Below are 19,195 nucleotides of genomic sequence, written 5' to 3'. Positions count from 1 at the left end.
AATGAGCCCACACTTTTATGGTCAATTAATCTACAGCAAAAGAGGCAAGTACATACAATGGGAAAAAGACAGTCTCTTCAGCAAATAGTGTTGGGAAAGCTGGATAGCTACATACAAAAGAATGAAACTGGGCTGTTTTCTTATACCATACACAAAAATAAACTCAAAATAGATTAAAGACCTAAGTGTGTGACCTGAAACCATAACATTTCTAGAAGAAAACACAGGCAGTAATCTCTTTGACCTCAGCCTTAGCAACATTAGCTATGTCTTCTCAGGCAAGGGAAACAAAAGCAAAAATAAACTATTGAGACTACACCAAAATAAAAAGTTTCTGCACACCAAAGGAAACCACCAACAAAACAAAAAGACAACTTATTGAATGGGAGAAGATACTTGCAAATGACATATCTAATAAGGAATTAATACCCAAAATATATAAAGAACCTATATAGCTGAACACCATAAAAACACATAATTCAATTTAAAAATGGGAAGAGGACATGAACAGACATTTCTCCAGTGAAGACTTACAGGTGGCCAACAGATACATGAAAAGAGTGCTCAACACCACTCATCCTCAGGGAAATGCAAATCAAAGCCACAATGAGTTATCATCTCACACCTGTCAGAATGGCTAAAATCAAGAAGGCAAGAAATAACAAGTGTGGGTGAAGATATGGAGAAAAAAGAACCCTCATGCACTGTTGGTAGGAATACAAACTGGTGCAGCCACTGTGGAAAACAGTGTGGAAGTGCCTCAAAAAATAAAAGAATCAGGGCACCCAGGTGGCTCAATCAATTGAGTATCCAACCTCAGCTTAAGTAGGTTCACGCCCATCAGGCTCTAAGCGGTCAGTGAAGAGGCTGCTTTGGATCCTCTGTCTCCCTCTCTCTCTGTCCCTCCCCCACTTGTGTGTTCTCTCTCTCTCCCTCTCTTTTTCAAAAGTATATAAATATAAAAAAATAAAAAATAGGGGCACCTGGGTATCTCAGTCAGTTAAACATCTGACTTCGGCTCAGGTCATAATCTCTTGGTTCATTAGTTCAAGCCCCACATCGGACTCTATGCTGATAGCTCAGAGCCTGGAGCCTGCTTCAGATTCTGTATCTCCCTCTCTCTCTGCCCCTGCCCTGATCACGCTCTTTCTCTCTCTCTTTCTCCTTCTCAAAAATAAATAAACATTCAAAAAAATTTTTTTAATTTAAAAATAGAATTACCATATAATCCACAATTCCACTACTGGGTATTTATCCAAAGAAAACAAAAACACTAATTCAAAAAGATTTAGGCACATCTATGTTTCTTGCAGCATTATTTACAATAACCAAATTATGGAAGCAGCCCAAGTTTCCATTGGTTGATGAATGGATGAAGAAGATGTGTGTGTGTGTGTGTGTGTGTGTGTACTAGAATATTACTCAGCCATAAAAAAGAATGAAATCTTGCCATTTGCAATAATATGGATGGACCTAGAGGGTATAGTGCTAAGTGAAATAAGTCAGTCAGAGAAAGATAAGTACTATATGATTTCACTCATATGTGGAATTCAAGAAACAAAAGAAATTAACAAAGAAAAGGACAAATTAAAAAAACAGACTTTTAAATACATAAAACAAACTGGTGGTTGCCAGAAGGGAGGTGGGTGGGGTTACAGGTGAAACAGGTGATGGGGATTAAGAGTACATTTATGATAAGCACCGAGGAATGTGCAGAATTGTTGAATCATGTTGCACACCTGTGACTAATGTCACACTGTTTGTTAATTACACTTGAATTAAAAACTTTAAAAGAGGGAGTTTAAGCTTGAAAAGAGACAAATATGAAAGACACTGAGGGAAATGACCCAATAGAAAATCATTGGTAAGCAGTAGCAGACAACCTAAAAAAGCAAATGTTGCCCTTAGACGCTTCTTTAAAGTATCAGCTTATTATAGTGGAGATGAGAACAAGTCTCAACCTCCTTGTCTTTTTGAAAGATATTCTTGAATACTCCATGAAAGTAACATGCCCGCTGCCAGTTATTCATATACTGAAAGAAAATCCTGGCGTTGTTTTTCAATTAAGAAGATAAGGTTTGGGGGGCGCCTGGGTGGCTCAGTTGGTTAAGCGGCCGACTTCAGCCAGGTCACGATCTCGCGGTCCGTGAGTTCGAGCCCCGCGTCAGGCTCTGGGCTGATGGCTCAGAGCCTGGAGCCTGTTTCCGATTCTGTGTCTCCCTCTCTCTCTGCCCCTCCCCCGTTCATGCTCTGTCTCCCTCTGTCCCAAAAATAAATAAACGTTGAAAAAAAATTTAAAAAAAAAAAAAAAGAAGATAAGGTTTGGGGCACCCGGTGGCTCAGTCAGTGAAGCGTCCGACTCTTGGTTTCTGCTCAGGTCATGCATGATCTCAGGGTTTGTGGGTTCGAGCCCCACATCGGGCTCCGTGCTGACAGCAAAGAGACTGCTTGGGATTCTCTCTCTCTCTCTCTCTCTCTCTCTCTGTGTCCCTCCAACACTCTTACTCTGTCTCTCAAAAAAAAATAAAAATAAACATTAAAAAACAATAATAAATAAATAAATGAATAAATAAAAAGAAGATAAGTTTTGACTGAAACTAATACAACAAACCACTCTCGGTGCCTCTTTTTTGTTATTTTAAAATGGTGAGAACAGTACCCACCTCATTGGGTACTTAAATGAGTAAATTCTTGAAAAGAAATTAAAAGGGTGTCTGACATGCAGTAAGTTCTCCATAAACATCAACTAGCATCAACAACCACAGTAGTGAGATGCAGTAGTTCTATAATATATAATAGCAGTGAGAGCATTAGTTATCATAGCAGTACTAGAGGTGGGGGTCATAGTAAGTAGTACTTGTTATTGTCAATAGTATCCAGCAGCAAAGCTCTGTGCTGTAACTACGACCAAATCTGTCCTAGAACGAAGAGTCAGTCAAGTTGTACACATCTCCACATGACGTTATTATTGGGCAGAAAAAAAATTTAATACCTCATACTTACGGGTCTGAAAATAACCTGTTTCTTTGTCTTGAAGTTGGATGAAAAGCAAAGATGGTGGTGAAACCACGTTCCATATTTACGGGTAAGCCCAAGAAAGGCCAAGGTACATCTACTTTCTTGACGTGATGAGAAATCTATCAAGGAATCTCCAGGCCTAGGAACAGTGCCAGGGAGTCTGCACTCTGAGGGCCTGGGAACAACCCTGCCTGCCAGGAATGCTGTGTTAGTTAAAGACCTTGGCTGAGCCAGCTCTTGGCTAAGCTACCAAAAGGAGGAAGGAAATTGAGTCTCCAAGACCATCTCTCATCACCTGACTAAATATTTTGAACTCAGGATTTAAATATTTTCCTTTCTTTTTTCTTTTAAGCTTATTTATTTTGAGAGAGAGCAAGAGTACGAGCAGAGGTGGGGCAGAAAGAGGGGAGTGAATCCCAAGCAGACACGGGGCTCGAACTCATGAACCCATGAAAGCACGACCTGAGCAGAAATCAAGAATCTAATGCTTAACCGACTGAGCCACCCAGGCGCCCCTTAAATCTTTTTCTTCATGAAGGAAATGAATGGACACAAAAAGACTAAAAGATATGATAAAGCCTACAAATTGGCCTGAAAAACCGTGAGTGATTTTACTGCCCACCAGCGGAAGGAAGTTTGAGAGGTGGATGAGGAGAGCTGGCTGTGATAAATGATGAACTGGTGAGGCTTTTGGTTCCATTGTGTGGGTTACATACTGCAGCATGAACGCAAACTGTAACAAACTGCATTTTCAATGAAGAAATGGAAATACATTTACAGTGAGGGTATCATAGAATATCCTCAGTTATGTGTCTTCACTGAAAATCTATTTCTCTGCAACCATATAAGAGACTGACTGGGTAACACACAGACCTTTCTGCCTGTAATGTGATACAAGCGATCTCACTTCAGAAGGAAGATACTATATTGAAATGCCCACCAGCCTGACAATATCCTAGATCCTTGACAAAGCTCAGGAGGCGTAAAGAAACATTTTCAAGCATCTCCGCGGATGAGTGTGGCTCCTGGAAATATTGTAGCATGAAGTCAGAGTCAGAGAAACTGCCTAGATACCCTGCTTAATTGTGGTTTCTCCTCTCCTTGTTCAGATCCACCTAATTCTCAGGGGTGAATTAACTCAGTGAATAGCATCTTGCCTAACAACCAAGGAGAAGGTTGGAAGCTATTTCTCTCTGATATTAGTGGTGGCATGGCTCCAGATGACAGCACCAGACACAGAGGGATGAGTTCACTCCCTGTACTACAAGGAGTACTTCAGTGGAAAAGTTTGAGGAACATTATCTTAATTTATCTCTCACTGCCAACAAAAATTTGGCAACAGATACAGAAATATCTCTCAAAATATCTCATATTCTTCCATATCCTTAGTTCAGTTTTCACCATTGATTGCTCCAAGGAGTGCTGTAATTTCCTCCCTATCTGGACTTATCCTGCCAGTGGTTAAGGTGCTGCTAAATACTATTTTGAAAGCCTCCACATTACAGCGGTTTAATGACAGACAGATACTTCTGTGTTTCTGTTCAGTGGTGACCTTCCTCAAAGTGATTTCAGGACCTGTGCTCCTTTGTTCTTGTGATTCTGCAATACTTTCAGGCAGGAACTGGAAGATTTTTTTTTTCTCTGTAGAGTGCCAAATAGCAAATATGTTAGACTTCACAGGGCCGTATCGTCTCTGTCACAACTGCTCAACGCTGCCACCATAGCCAAAAGCAGCCATAGACATACCCAAGTGGCCGTGACTGTGTTTCAACAGGACTTCATGTATGAGTACTGAAATTTGAATTTCATGTGATTTTTACCTGTCATGAAATCTTTTGATTTCTTTCCCCAACCATTTAAAATATTTATTTTCCTTTCCAAGATTTTACCTAAGTTTAGGTTAGTTAACATATACTGTAGTTGTGGTTTCAGGAGGAGAGTTTAGTGATTCATCACTTGTATATAACACCTACTGTTCATCCCCACAAGTGCCCTCCTTAATACCCATCACCTATTAACTCATCCCCCCACCCGCTTCCCCTCCAGCAACCCTCAGTTTGTTCTCTATAGTTAAGAGTCTCTTATGGTTTGCCTCCCTCTCTGTTTTTATCTTATTTTATTTTTCCTTCCCTTGCCTTATGTTCATCTGTTTCGTTTCTTAAATTCCACATATGAATGAAATCATATGGTATTTGTCTTTTTGTGACTGACTTATTTCACTTAGCATAATACACTCTAGTTCCATCCACATCATTGCAAATGGCAAGATTCTATTCTTTTTGATAGCTGAGTAATATTCCATTGTGTATATATAAACCTCATCTTCTTTGCCCATTCATCAGTTGATGGACATTTGGGCTCTCCATAATTCGGCTATTGTTAATGCTGCTGTAACACATTGGGTTATATGTGCCCTTTCAAATCAGTACTTTTGTATCCTTTGGATAAATACTTAGTGCAATTGCAGGGTCATAGAGTAAGTAGTTCTATCTTTAACTTTCCGAGGAAAGTCCACACTGTTTTCCAGAGCGGCTGCCTAGTTTGCATTCCCCCCAACAGTGTAGGAGGGTTCCCCTTTCTCTGCATCCTCACCAACCTCCATTGTTTCCTGAGTTGTTAATGTTAGCCATTCTGACAGGTGTGAAGTGGTATCTCATTGTGATTTTGATTTGTATTTCCCTGATGATGAGTGATGGTGAGCATTTTTTCATGAGTCTGTTCACCATTTGTATGTCTTCTTTGGAGAAATGTCTGTTCATGTCTTCTGCCCATTTCTTAACTTGATTATTGATTAGGTGTTGAGCTGAATCAATTCTTTATAGATTTTGGATACTAGCCCTTTATCTGGTATGTCATTTGCAAATATCTTCTCCCATTCCATAGATTGGCTTTTAGTTTTATTGATTGTTTCCTTCACTGTGAAGAAGTTTTTTATCTTGATGAAGTCGTAATAGATATTTTTTGCTTTTGTTTCCCTTGCTTCCAGAGACATGCCTAGTAAAAAGTTGCCACAGCTGAGGTCAAAGAGGTTGTTGCCTGTATTCTCCTCTAGGATTTTGATGGTTTCCTGTCTCACATTCTAAAACCATTCTTAGTTAAAGGGTTATACAAAAATAGGTAGCAGGCTAGATTTTGCCTGTAGGTCACAGTTTGGTGAGTCTTGTATTGGACTGATGATTCAAGCTACTTAGAGTTGTGTTGTTTTAGCAACTGGACATGAAATGTTTGCTTTTCTTTTTAACAGGATCTGGAAATATGGCGGTGTCACATCCCATTGCTGCCAGCACCCCTGAAGGAAGCAATTATGGGGCAATAGGTATTGCCTACTATGAGTCCATTCATTGAAGTATTTCTTAATTCTCCAGAGAATAGGATAAAAAGGGCCTTCCAGCCACTATTAACTGTGTGAGTGGGCAAGGCAGTCATCGTCTAAGATTGTCTTCTCTTTATAAGAGAAATTGGTTGGAAGATCTGGAAGGCTCCTTCCAGCTCCAACCTTCTCTAGTTTGTTATTCTATGCTAGCCACACTTGAGCAGAATTCCCTACCATGGTTGCCGTCAACTCCCAAAGTCCGTGTGGGGATGTTTTCATACCCGGCCTGAGTTTAGGGCATGAACAGTATGTCAGAGCCGGTGTCAGGGAGCCCGAAATCAATTGACGAGCTCTTTCATTCTCAGGTTTCAGTGGAGTAAGGGCGATCAGAAGACTAAGGCTGTGCTGCAGGTGAACATGGCTGTAGCCTGACAATCGTTCATTTTGGCTAACTTCATAATTGAACCTAGTCATTCACATGGCAACCCCTCAGTGTTCATTGCGTGGCCTGAAAGAGACAGAATTCCTGTGGGTCTGTGAATGGTTTGCTTAATATGTCAGGGAGATGGGCTGGAGTCCTTCCTACTCTGGTGTACTGTAACTTTGAGAAGCATGTGGGTTTCATGCAGGCTACTTATTTCTAGCTCTGCAAGAACAGGATTTTTTTTTTTTTAACTAACTGAACAGAAGCAATAAAACAGAAGGTAGGCTCAGCTCATGTGCTCATCAAGCTGCACAAATTCCCATCTGCTCTGGGAAACATTCATGAGAACACAAGGATTCTTCTTCCTGAGAGTGTTGTTCTCATTATATAATCATAGATGCGGCATGTGGGGGGTTTCAGTGTACAAATACTTTACCCACGAGCAATGTATAGCTGCTGGATATGCGTGTGCTTACACGGGTCTGTGGTCGATGCTATACATAACTGTGCATGTGTATGTTTATATATTTATGTTCATATTGTAAAATATGAAACATGACATATAAGCATAATCTTATTTTTTGCATCCAAGTAGTTAACAGAGCAGTTGCCTTTATGTTCTTAATATGCATTCAGCCCTAGAAATAGACAATTTAAATATAAAAATAGGAGAAGCGGCAAAGTAGAAGTCCATTGAGGAGGAATTAAGAGAAGGACATGTGTTGTGGGTAAGGAGTTCGTTTTTACCAACACAACATCTTCAAGAATGAGTCAGCACTGCTTTTTGCAGAGAGGGATGGACTGCATGGGTTCTTCCTAGCTTCGGAAGGCAGATGAGTTTTCTCTCTTTCAGAGGAGTCAAGCTCCAGTCCTGGCAGGCAGATGTCCTCCTCCGATGGTGGGCAGCCATGCCAGTCAGACACGGACAGCTCTGTGGAGGAGAGTGACTTCGACACCATGCCAGACATTGAGAGTGATAAGAACATCATCCGGACCAAGGTACCTCTGCCTGGCCGTACTCTTGGCAAGGGCAGAATGTTCAACAGTCAAATACACCTTCAGCAAAGGTCTCAGTTTCCTTTATTTTTTCCCTTCAAGGGAAACCATATTTCCCTGAGGGATTTTTAGATAAAATATAACTACAGACTAAAAGCAATACCCTGCTAATTAGCATTTCTTTCTGGAGGAAGAAGGTGAGAGAATTAAGGAGAGCAGTGCATTAAAACACTCAGGGTCTGGGGGCACCTGGCTGGCTCAGTCAGTAATTCATGTGACTCTTGATCTCTGGATTGTAAATTCAAGCCCCATGTTGGATGTAGAGATCATTTAAATAAATAAAACTTAAAAAAAAAATACTCAGGGTCTGAAGTGGATCCACCAGATGAAAGAAAAGATTCATGAGGGGTATACCTGGGAAAACTCTCTGTTTCTGTACCTATCATCCCTCAGGAATAAAGCTCATTTCTTTTTGGCATATATTTATTATATTGTGTTGTATCCAGTAAGGAATATGAAGGTGGACTGCACAGTTTCAATAGTATAATTCAAGAACCACACAGTGGACATCTCCAAAAATGGCAAAACCAGTTCCTGAGATGTAAGAAGCCGTTGAGACTCCCAATAGGTTTTTCTACATCAGCCAATTCTTACTATTTCAGAGAAAATACTAGGGTGTGTATTAGCGTATTCTGGGAAAAACAAAATTGAAAGAAAAGTTTATTAAATAATTTTAATCCCTAGCAATGGATTGGATTGAGAATTTATAAAGCTTTCCTTTGTGTGTCTTCCACAAAAAAAAAAAAAAAAAAAAGCCAAGTACATGTTTGCATTCTTTTTTTATTTGATATTTTAGATGTTCCTTTACCTGTCAGATCTGTCCAGGAAGGACCGGAGGATTGTCAGCAAAAAATATAAAATTTATTTCTGGTGAGTAGGTGGCCACTGGGACCATGGTTCCCTTAAGTAAAATGAAAATTTTCTTAGTAAAAGCCATGATCACTTATGGCACACCTTTCAGTTTAATGAGGCAAAGATATAGATGCTTCAAGGATTCGTGCCACATTCTATAAGAAAAACAACAACAAAAAAAACTACAAAAAGCAGCCAGCCCTAAGTAAAATTAAATTTTACTTTTGAATACATAAAAGTAAAAATAAGAATGGTAGTAAAGTGGGGGGATGGGCATTAAGGAGGACACTTGTTGTGATAAGTGTTATATGTAATATGTTATATTGATGGGATGGGTGTTATATGTAAGTGATGTAAGTGATGAATCACTAAATTTCACTCCTGAAATCATTATTACACCATATGTTAACTAACTTGCATTTAAATAAAATTTTAAAATTAAAAATAATAAAAAACATGAAAAAAAAGTGTTCATAGTGATTAAAAAGAATCATAAGAATAGTAGTAGAATCCCATATGTTTATGGAACACACTCAATCCGTTTCCAGAAAGGCAACCTAACAATAACATGTCACTGTCTTCCATGGGACACGCTAAACTGAAGCCATTCCATCTTCTCACCCAGACTTGCTCTTACAAAAGCCAATGATTTCAGGGACTAGATGTCTACAGCGTCTCAGAGTAGCTGCGAACCACACTGAAAGGAAATGATACCACAGCCAGTGCTAAATAGACCCTGATGCAGCCTCTCTCCAAGCCAAGAGGCTGAGCTGCCTAGCAGGGGACCCCTCTCCCCTCAGAAATCCCAGGCTGATGCTGTGATAGCTCTTTCCATTTTTTTCTCTTGAAGGACGCCCTTTAACTTGGATACAGGTATTCGAGGGAAGCAAGGGACAGTGGGGGCCCCATGGAATTTCATAGTGGGACCATCATTTTGGAAGTAAGAGTTATGTAAGAGAGCCACATCCTTTCATGTGATCCATCTCCCGTTACTTGCGCTCTGGTCACTTTTAATTGAAAACATCTAACATCTAATCTAAAACAACCTAAGAAATAGGCCCTCATCAATAATTTGGTTAAAACAGAAGCAGGTATCACTTACAGTTTTACCAATGTTTGTAGGAGTGGGAGGCTGAAGAAACGGGAACTGCATAATCAGTTTCTGATTACTTTTGCAAGTTAATTAGAGAGTTACGGAGTGGAAGGATTCTTATGTTAAAAAATTGAGCAAAAATTCCATTGTTAATTTGGAAATAACAATTTCCGGTTCTTTCTGGCTGCTTAGGAACATCATCACCATTGCTGTGTTTTATGCACTGCCTGTGATCCAGTTGGTCATCACCTACCAGACAGTGAGTACTGCCCAGAACCCCAGAATCCCAGCTTTCGTGCTGCAGGGAGAGATCTTTGCTATGACTTGCAGAGAAAAGTCTATATAACTTGATCTCAGTCCAAGAATTAACTTCCGATTTCGTCTTCAAATTAGACATCTCCGTTGCTTCATCTTTGATGAATCTTTAAATCTAGTTCCCAATTGTTTTATCACAGAGGGGCCTGGGACCTCGTATTATTTTGTCTACCAATCTGAAGTCATTACCGTAAGCTCATTCAGTCATAATATCTATCAACTATATCTGTTATTTACCAGACTGAACTTCTGATTATCAAGGGGTAATGAGCGGAGTAAATAAAGTTCCAATCAAAACAAAGAAACCTGGTATTTAATTTAGCCTGTGCCCTCTCATTGAGGGTACTTTTTATTAAACTACAAACAGCTTCTTAAAAAAAGGTAATAAGTTTTTAAAAAGCTAATAAGATAATAAAATTGAGAAAATATAAAATAAGAACTAAAATAGAGTAAAAACAAATAAACAAAGATAATAATTAAAACACCTTGAGAATCCCCATTGCGCCTTCATAGAACCTTGGGTCCAGATCACATAATGACCTTCTCTAGCATTTATTTTATGCAAGAAAGCCTACATAGAAAGCACAAGGGGCTGATGGTGTTTCTAATGCAGTGATTCCCACACTTTGCTGTGCATTAAAATCACCTGAGGAGCTTTGAAATCCTGGTATCCAGGCTGTACCCTACACCAAATTAGGTCCAAGTTCCTGAGAGTAGAACCAAACATCAGTACTGATTAGACCCCCAGTGATTCTAATGTACAGATTTCTAAGTTTGAAAGCCATTGGTCTAATAATTTGGCCAGTTTCCTACTCACTATGTGATGAGGACAAGGACTTTTATGAGGTTTGGGCAGCACTGCTTATAATCTCCATACTCTCTTACTACTCCAGGGCCCTGTCAGAAGATACCGCTGTGCTATGGTCTAGGAAGGTTCTTAATGATAGAGATGGTGAGAAAAATGGAAAACTGAACACATGCTTCCTCCTGTCCACATGCCCTGTGGTTATCACTCCTACATAGAGAATAGGATAGCTCCACACCCTCCCAACATGCATCCAGAAAATAGAACATATCATGACGGTCCTAGTTAGCCTGTGCTGCGTAAAGGCAGCAGACAATGACCCGTCCCCTGCTGAGAAGGAACACTGGTTATATGGTAAATCACTGTGAGCATTGCCTGCCTTTTGTGGTTTCAGGGTGGGCTCAGTAGATGGAGAAAAACTGCATCTGCTCCTCTCGCTCTTGATTTTGCAGGTGGTGAATGTCACAGGCAATCAGGACATCTGCTACTACAACTTCCTCTGTGCTCACCCATTGGGCGTCCTGAGGTGAGCCCTGGCCTCTGGTTGCCCATGAGACATTTAGAGATTCCTTTCTGTGAGATGCGATTTCAGTTTTTAAAAATACTAAACACTGGGGCGCCTGGGTGGCGCAGTCTGTTAATCCTTCGACTCTTGGTTTCAGCACAGGTCATGATCTCACAGTTCAGGAGTTCGAGCCCCCTGTCAGGCTCTGCGCTGACAGCTGCAGGGTCTGCTTGGGATTCTCCGGCTCCCTCTCTCTCTCTGCCCCTCCCCCACTTGCTCTCTATCTCTCTCTCTCAAAATAAATAAATAAACATTAAAAAAAAATACGAAAAATAACTATGGATTACTACCCCAGTCAAGGGTAAGGAGGGATGAAATCAAAAAGTTGAGACAAGGTATCTTCCTTTCATTCCTGTATAGGGGCCTCAGGAAACATTCCTAAGAAGACAGGCACATTTTTGAAAACATCAGGTCCTAGCTGTGACGACACTCATCCACGGGCATGAGCTGCTCATATGTTAATCCACTGAACAACCTCATAAGATAGGTAGGATTAGCATCACTTCCATCTTCAGATGAAGACACTAAGGCTTAGAAAGGAACTTGCAGAAGGTCCCTCAACTATTAGTGATGCCAGGACCTGAACCCAGGCCTGCTGCCTCCAAGGCCATGGTCTAGCCACCAGAACATAGTGAAGTGGAAAGAACAGACTTCTTGTTCCAGAACTGAACCAGCCTCAGTTTCCTGAAATAAAGCAACTGACCATGACCGGCTGACACGTCACTATTACAGAGCTGAATATTGACACACATAGCATGGGTCCATCTATGAGAATTCCCTCTCACGGTGTAGCTGAAACACTTGGCCAAACTGCCCATCTTTGGAGCAGCTCTGTTTCCTGGGATTCATTCCATGCCAGTGTCGTCAGGATAAGAGAGGATTGGGTGGGTGTTGGGGAAGCCACACAGGCATCCCAGGGAGGAAATGGGCACGTGATCACAGGTTAGGCATTCTAAATTAAAGGAGTAAGGTTAAACATGATCTCTGATGATTTGCTAGTCCTGAAATCTTATGAAAAGTCTAGGTAGAAAACGTGGAGTGCTGAGTGTACTCACTCATTCAAGCATTCATTCATTCTCTGAATATCTTGGATCACCTCGACTCTCTCATGGTTTCCTTCTCCTCCTTTAGTGCCTTCAACAACATTCTCAGTAACCTGGGCCACGTGCTCCTGGGCTTCCTCTTCCTGCTGATAGTCTTGCGCCGAGACATTCTCCATCGCAGAGCCCTAGAAGCCAAGGACATCTTTGCCATGGTGAGGAGAGGGAGGGTAAATTGGATGTGGGAGCTAGGAAGGGTCATGGTTCCAAGAAGGATCTGCAAAGGGGAGGGACATCTGGCTTGATGGTGTGGTGATGGGTTATGTGTAATGAACAACAGGAGGCCAGAAGCTTGGGTTTCCAGATCCTGTGGTTCTGTCACTGATTGGTGTCTTTCCATTGACAACACTTTCTCCTTTTTCAGGATTATGGGATTCCTAAACACTTTGGTGTTTTCTATGCTATGGGCATCGCATTGATGATGGAAGGAGTGCTCAGTGCTTGTTACCATGTCTGTCCTAATTACTCCAACTTCCAATTTGGTAATTAGAATTTACATCAACCACACAAATTTAAGTTATGGGAGTCCGGCCCTGGGACCCTCCACAAAATACCAAGGTCATGCATGCAAGAATTAAATATTTTATGTGAGCTAAAGTGATTCAAGGGCACTTCCCCACAGGGTGTGGTTTCTACATGTTGTACCATTTTTTCTCTCTGACCACTTTCAGACTAGAAAACACTCAACAGTGAATGATGATCCCATGACTAGATTTGCAGGTGGGCAATGGGCTAAGTATTAGGCAGCAGGGCAGATAGAATTCAACAGACACCTGGAAAGTTTCCTCAGTATAATTTGGCCTAACTTAGTAATTAGACTGCTTTGGGTCGAAAATAATAGAAAGCCCAATTCAACTGGATTAAATAATAAGGACAATTATCAGCTCACCTTCTGAAAGTCCAAAGGTGGAAAGGGCTTGCAGTTGATTTATCTGGTGGCTCTGGCTCCAATTCTCCATAATCCCTTGGGTTATGCTGAGCCTGCAGGCTGATTTTATCCTCAGGCTATCAGGAAACTCATGATGGCAAAAATAGCTACAGCGAGTCCTGGCTTCCTGTCTCTACTTCATGATGTCTGGTGGTTACAGCAAGCTGGTTTTCACGAGCCTTCATTTAAGGGCAAGGAAACTTCTGGGGCGCCTGGGTGGCTCAGTCGGTTGAGCGTCTGACTTCGGCTCAGGTCATGATCTCACGGTCCGTGAGTTTGAGCCCCGAGTCGGGCTCTGTGCTGACAGCTCAGAGCCTGGAGCCTGCTTCGGATTCTGTGTCTCCCTCTCTCTCTGCCCCTTCCCTGCTCATGCTCTGTCTCTCTCTGTCTCAAAAATAAATAAAAACATTTAAAAAAATTAAAAAAAAAAAACAAAAGAGCAAGGAAACTTCTTTGCGAACCCCCTCCCCCCCCCCCCGATAACATTCTTCCATGCCTCAATAGTTTAAATAGTCATGAGCCATTCCAGAATTATTCTCCAGGTGCTGGTTAGCTCAAGCCTGGGTTGGGACATCAATCATGGTGGCAAAGGAGGCAGATCACCTTTTAGACCAGTGAGAACCATCCGACGCACCACAGGTGGGGTTAGCTTTGCTGAAACCAGTAGGCTAAAAAGGCATGCATTTCTGAATTGAAAATGGGGCTGAGGCAGTTGAGTTACTAACATGCTGTCAGGAAGGAGAAAGGTGAGAACGGGTGCCAGTAGTAGTGACCTCCACACTCAAGGAGAAGAATTTTAAAAAGTCATTTTTATCTTTGTACTCTAGCCTCTGTGGGCCCAGAACGCCACAGAAATTCTCTGCCACATTTAATTCTTTTTTAATTTAGAAACACTTTTAACAGAGAAAACTACAGAGAACAATATCATTCACCACTCAGAATGAACAAATGCCAACATTTAAAAATACCTGCCTTAAATCTACCTTTTAAGAAATAACACGTTGTGGGGCGCCTGGCTGGCTCAGTCAGTACAGCATGCAACGCTTGATGTCAGGGTCGTGAGTTCAAGCCCTGTGTTGTGCATGGAGATTACTTAATTAAAAAGAAGAAGAAGAAAAAGAAGAAGAAGAAGAAGAAGAAGAAAGAAAATGTGACAAAGTTGAGTCCTTTGAACTGTTTTCCAAACTTATTCTCCTCTTCCATCCTCAGAGGCAACAGCTTGACTAATTTGATATTTTATCAGTCCAGTTTTTATAATTTTACTACATTTGTAGTAAATTAATATTTACCTATCAAACTATGTTCTGCAACATTTTTTCGTCCAACAATATGTTTTCAAGATTTATGAATATTGAATCAAAGACATCCAGTTCTTTCATTTTTTTTTTTAATTTTTTTTTTTTCAACGTGTATTTATTTTTGGGACAGAGAGAGACAGAGCATGAACAGGGGAGGGGCAGAGAGAGAGGGAGACACAGTATCAGAAACAGGCTCCAGGCTCTGAGCCATCAGCCCAGAGCCTGACGCAGGGCTCGAACTCACAGACTGCGAGATCGTGACCTGGCTGAAGTCGGACGCTTAACCGACTGCGCCACCCAGGCGCCCCTCCAGTTCTTTCATTTTTAAGGACTGTCATCTTCTGTAATAAAAATATGTATACTACATTTGTCAATTCCTCTACTGAACAACATTTAGATGTTGCCAATATGTTGCTTTTGTAGACAGTGCTTCAGTGAACACCCTTACATACTTCTCTTTGTGCACATGTGAGAGAGGTTCCCTGGAACACCTAGAAGTAGAATGTTGGAATCACCTGGACCAGTCACCATTTTACCAAGAACTTCCAAGTTTCTCCAGAGTATTGATTCCTACTCCCACTAGCTGCCTGAGAGTTCCCATTTCCCTATATCATCACTAATATGTTACCATCAGACATTGAAATGTTTTGCTACACTCTTGAGTAATATGGGACATTGCCTTGTTGTTCCAGTTTGCATTTCCATCACTGTCGTACAACTAAGCCACATTTAATTTCTAGCTACTTTCCATCCCTAGGCTGTAAAGCTATATATGAGCAATCAATTATATGAGCTATATATTGAACAATCAATGTGGTTATGTTTCAGGACGCGGATAAGGACCTTCCACACCCACCTAGCATTCTTTCCGTGGTCACAGTGCCCTAACTGTCACCAGTATGGACTCTTGCTGTTGCTGTTGCTGTTGAACACCAGCATTTAAACGCAAATACCCCTGCAAGCGGGGATAGTCAATTATTTATCCTATCATCAGATACTTTTCTTCTGTGAGTGGAGTATGTGGGGTCTGGCCAGAGAATGTGCCTGTGGAGGCTGCCATGTTGGAGGTCTCCACACAAACTGAGGGCAGCAAATATTCTAGGGCCTGAAGGCAGGGGGTTTTCCAAGACTAAAGAGAAATTGTCTGTCACCTACTGGATCCTGATTGTTTTGGCTCCCCCTGTGCGCCCTCAGACACCTCCTTCATGTACATGATCGCCGGCCTCTGCATGCTGAAGCTCTACCAGACCCGCCACCCAGACATCAATGCCAGCGCCTATGCTGCCTACGCCTCCTTCGCGGTGGTCATCACGCTCACTGTCCTCGGAGTGGTGCGTCCCTCCCCGTGGCCTTCAGCCCGGCTTTCCAAACATGCCCCCTTGGGAGGTTTTTTTGTTTTTTTGTTTTTTGTTTTGTTTTGTTTTGTTGCTGTTTGTTTGGTGGACCTCAGGGGAACAGGTTTGAATTAATTACAATCCTTGGTTCCTGCCACATGGCCATCATGAGTCAATTCATGGCATTTTATTCAGTTACTTAGCTATTTATCTCTAATAATGTAATAGGCACCTGTAAAACTACCACCCCTGGAGAGTTCCACTGTAAAGCTGGGACCTCACTCATGTGAGAATGGAATAGAGATGTTCAAGCTGATGGGAAAGGCCGACTTAAAAGAGCAGAAGCGGCTTTCTAAATGTGCAGGGACACATGTCCATTGTCTGCAGTCATTGTCAGAGCATTAGCTCCCAGCTTTAGACCTATTGCCCCTAACTGTTGTTGTTCCGTGCCTCACCCATTTCCTCCTTCTTCCATTTTTGCTTGGCCAGGTAGCCATTCTTTTTTGTGCAGTGTGATCCCTGTGAGCTCACAGAAGTTGGGGGGGGGGGCGGTGGTGGGGATCAAAATGCATGCACAGCTCAGTTTTTGACTCCTTATGCATACATGAGAGAATGATTTTCCGGAGTTCTCTGGGGAAAACCCCGGATGAAGGTAACCTCCATCTTTACTCCTAGGTGTTTGGAAAAAACGACCTGTGGTTCTGGATCATCTTCTCCGCAATCCATATCTTGGCATCTCTAGCCCTTAGCACCCAGATCTACTACATGGGTCGTTTCAAGATAGGTGAGTCACCTGTTGCTCTACACTAACACACTGATTAACTTACCTCAAGAAAGCATTGTCTTCGCTCACCCTAAATGGAAGTGTTGCTGGTCATCATGAACACGTGCTCTGAATTCTGGGTATTTTATAACGTCCTCTCCTGTGTAGGATTACAATGAGCTATTGCCACTGTTCTGATTCCAACTGAGAAACTAAGGTGGTCATACTCAGACCTGAGGCAGACCCCCAGCCCCAAGACCCAGTGCTTTATAACTCACAGACTTTGAAAGTGTGTTTGAAGAATGGTTGGTCAGCACTCCACTCATTCCACCTAGAGAAATAGCTTTCAGACTGTAACATTTAAAACGAGCATTTCTCTAAGTAGCCTACATGGTTATCAAGAATGAATTTTATATTGTTTTCAAATCCTGGAACTGGAGCGTTTTGAGACTTAGGAATCATAAAAGGTGGGACACCTGCTGAACTACCCCGACAATGTGAACGTATCACATTAGAGCACTGCGTGCTCTATGGGACCAGCTTCTGCCCTGCTGCTGTCAGTCAGCATGCACGGGAACAGATAGATTGAAGTCATAGATGAAGTCATTTAAATATCCCCAGGCCGTTCAAGGTCCAGGAAGCCACACTTAAATATTCTTTTGTATATTTCAAGAAAAATAATTGTGTATAAGCATAGGCTGAACCCTCGTATTTGCAGAGCCCAAAGCAAGAGTGTAAATAAAAGCCCACTAAAGAAAAATTTAAGTTGTAAAGCAGACTTAAAAATCTATTAAATATGTGGATAGAAGGAAGGGAGGGAGGAAGGCAGGGAAGCAGGCCAACAAACTGATAAATATATATGCCTTCATTACAACCTAGAAGGTCCAGTTCAAATTTAAAATTGTCATTTCCTCAGAAGAACACTCCAGAACATAACTGTATCGGAGAGCTGGTCCCCAGCCCCTGCCCCTCTCTTCTTCCCACGCTGGCTCTGTCCTGCATCTTAAGGGGTCTCACAAGTATGTACATGGATATTCTTGCCCAGCATTCAGCTGGCCCTTCCTTGCCCCTAGAAGTGCCCGCTCCAGGGGTACCATCTGTTCTCAGGAAGGTAGACTAAGGAAGGGGGCTATCAGGCTCTGCGAGGGGACTCAGGTCCATCTGGGCGGGGAATTCTGGGGTCTGGGAATTCAGAACGTGGCCTAGAAGGAGTATTCATTTGCCCGGCAGACGCCTTACTCACTAGGGAATGAGGGCCTTTAAAATACAGCCAGGTCTAAGAGTGATTCTACATAACCAAGTAACTTTCAGATTAGAAAGCTGAATAAAACAATTTCTCATTTTGGCAGCTTAGTTTTCCCCTGTGGCACAGTCAGTAGATTTGCCCGTGGCAATAACAGAGCCAATGTACCTCCAAACCGCCCAGTGGAAGCATCATTAAATGGTTGTGCAGAGCATTTGGCTTGATGCTCTGGTCATGCCCCATCCTCCAGATTCAAAGGTGAGTGAAGGCATACAAAGTCAACTTTGAAAAGTAAAATAATTTGGAGCATGGTTGTTCTGGTTGCTCCCTGAGTTGGAAAAATAAACTTGAATACAGATGTATGTAACAGTGTGACCATTAATAATACATACAGGAACTTTTAATATATCTATACCACTTTTGCCCCATACAATTTTGCAATACCGTATTGGTTTACCTTCTGAAAAAGGAGAGATGTAATGTAGCATGTTATGACCATGTAATAGTCTGTAGGGTCTCAACAGGAAAAAGATGTCACACAGAAAGATGAAGGTTTTAGTCACAAAGGGACTGTTCATAAGACAAGGTCAAGGTAGAGGAGAATGAACGTGGTAGTCTGGCAACCTGGAGTAAGTAGCAGAGAAACTCTCATATCCATTAGTCCAAAGGACAGGAAGGAGGTAGTTACCAAAATGTGGAAGGAGAGGACAGGAAGGAAGTAGTTACCAAAATGTGGAAGGAGAGGAAGTCACCCTGAAAGACACGGCCAGTCTGAGGCAACCTCACAGGGAGGGCAGAAGGTGGATAAGTACTCTGAGCTCACTTTTCTTCTTGTGTCCCTCCAGTCTCCTACTGGGGCTTCCCATTGTCCAAATCCATGGAGAGTGAGCAAATCCACTTACGTGGTCCTACAGTCTGGCTCGTGGGCCTGGTGCAGGACAGAGATGCGGCAAATGGGTCTGCAAGGGTAAATGGAAGACAGCCAGTGCATAGCACTACTGAGTATTTTCAGTTTCTCTACCCACCTCTTCCCGAGGTGGTCACAGACTTACCAGAGTCCAAAGGAAAATGTCCTGTTCTATGGTGAC

General features: G+C 41.9%; 1 protein-coding gene across 4 annotated transcripts in view; it reads left to right on the top strand.

Annotated features, from left to right (window-relative positions):
• The window catches only part of SIDT1 (SID1 transmembrane family member 1), a 112,877-nt gene that overhangs the window by 81,748 nt on the left and 11,934 nt on the right, over positions 1-19,195 (top strand). For all 4 annotated transcript variants that reach the window (XR_006965584.1, XM_047098553.1, XM_047098550.1 and 1 more), the window contains 9 exons: positions 6,263-6,334; positions 7,609-7,754; positions 8,608-8,681; positions 9,949-10,015; positions 11,329-11,402; positions 12,573-12,696; positions 12,906-13,023; positions 15,962-16,098; positions 16,777-16,885. Coding sequence is in view for 3 of the 4 variants with exons in the window: in XM_047098553.1 (XP_046954509.1) it covers positions 6,263-6,334; positions 7,609-7,754; positions 8,608-8,681; positions 9,949-10,015; positions 11,329-11,402; positions 12,573-12,696; positions 12,906-13,023; positions 15,962-16,098; positions 16,777-16,885 (921 nt within the window). In the remaining variant the exon portion in view is untranslated. The remainder of the gene's footprint in view (positions 1-6,262; positions 6,335-7,608; positions 7,755-8,607; positions 8,682-9,948; positions 10,016-11,328; positions 11,403-12,572; positions 12,697-12,905; positions 13,024-15,961; positions 16,099-16,776; positions 16,886-19,195) is intronic.

The sequence above is a fragment of the Lynx rufus genome, unplaced genomic scaffold (assembly GCF_022079265.1).
Source record: "Lynx rufus isolate CCGP_SWC_20201006 ecotype Redwood Valley unplaced genomic scaffold, mLynRuf1.p SCAF_5, whole genome shotgun sequence".
NCBI lineage: Eukaryota > Metazoa > Chordata > Mammalia > Carnivora > Felidae > Lynx > Lynx rufus.
Note: the sequence above shows the minus strand (reverse complement) of the source record. Positions and strands in the feature narration are given on the sequence as shown.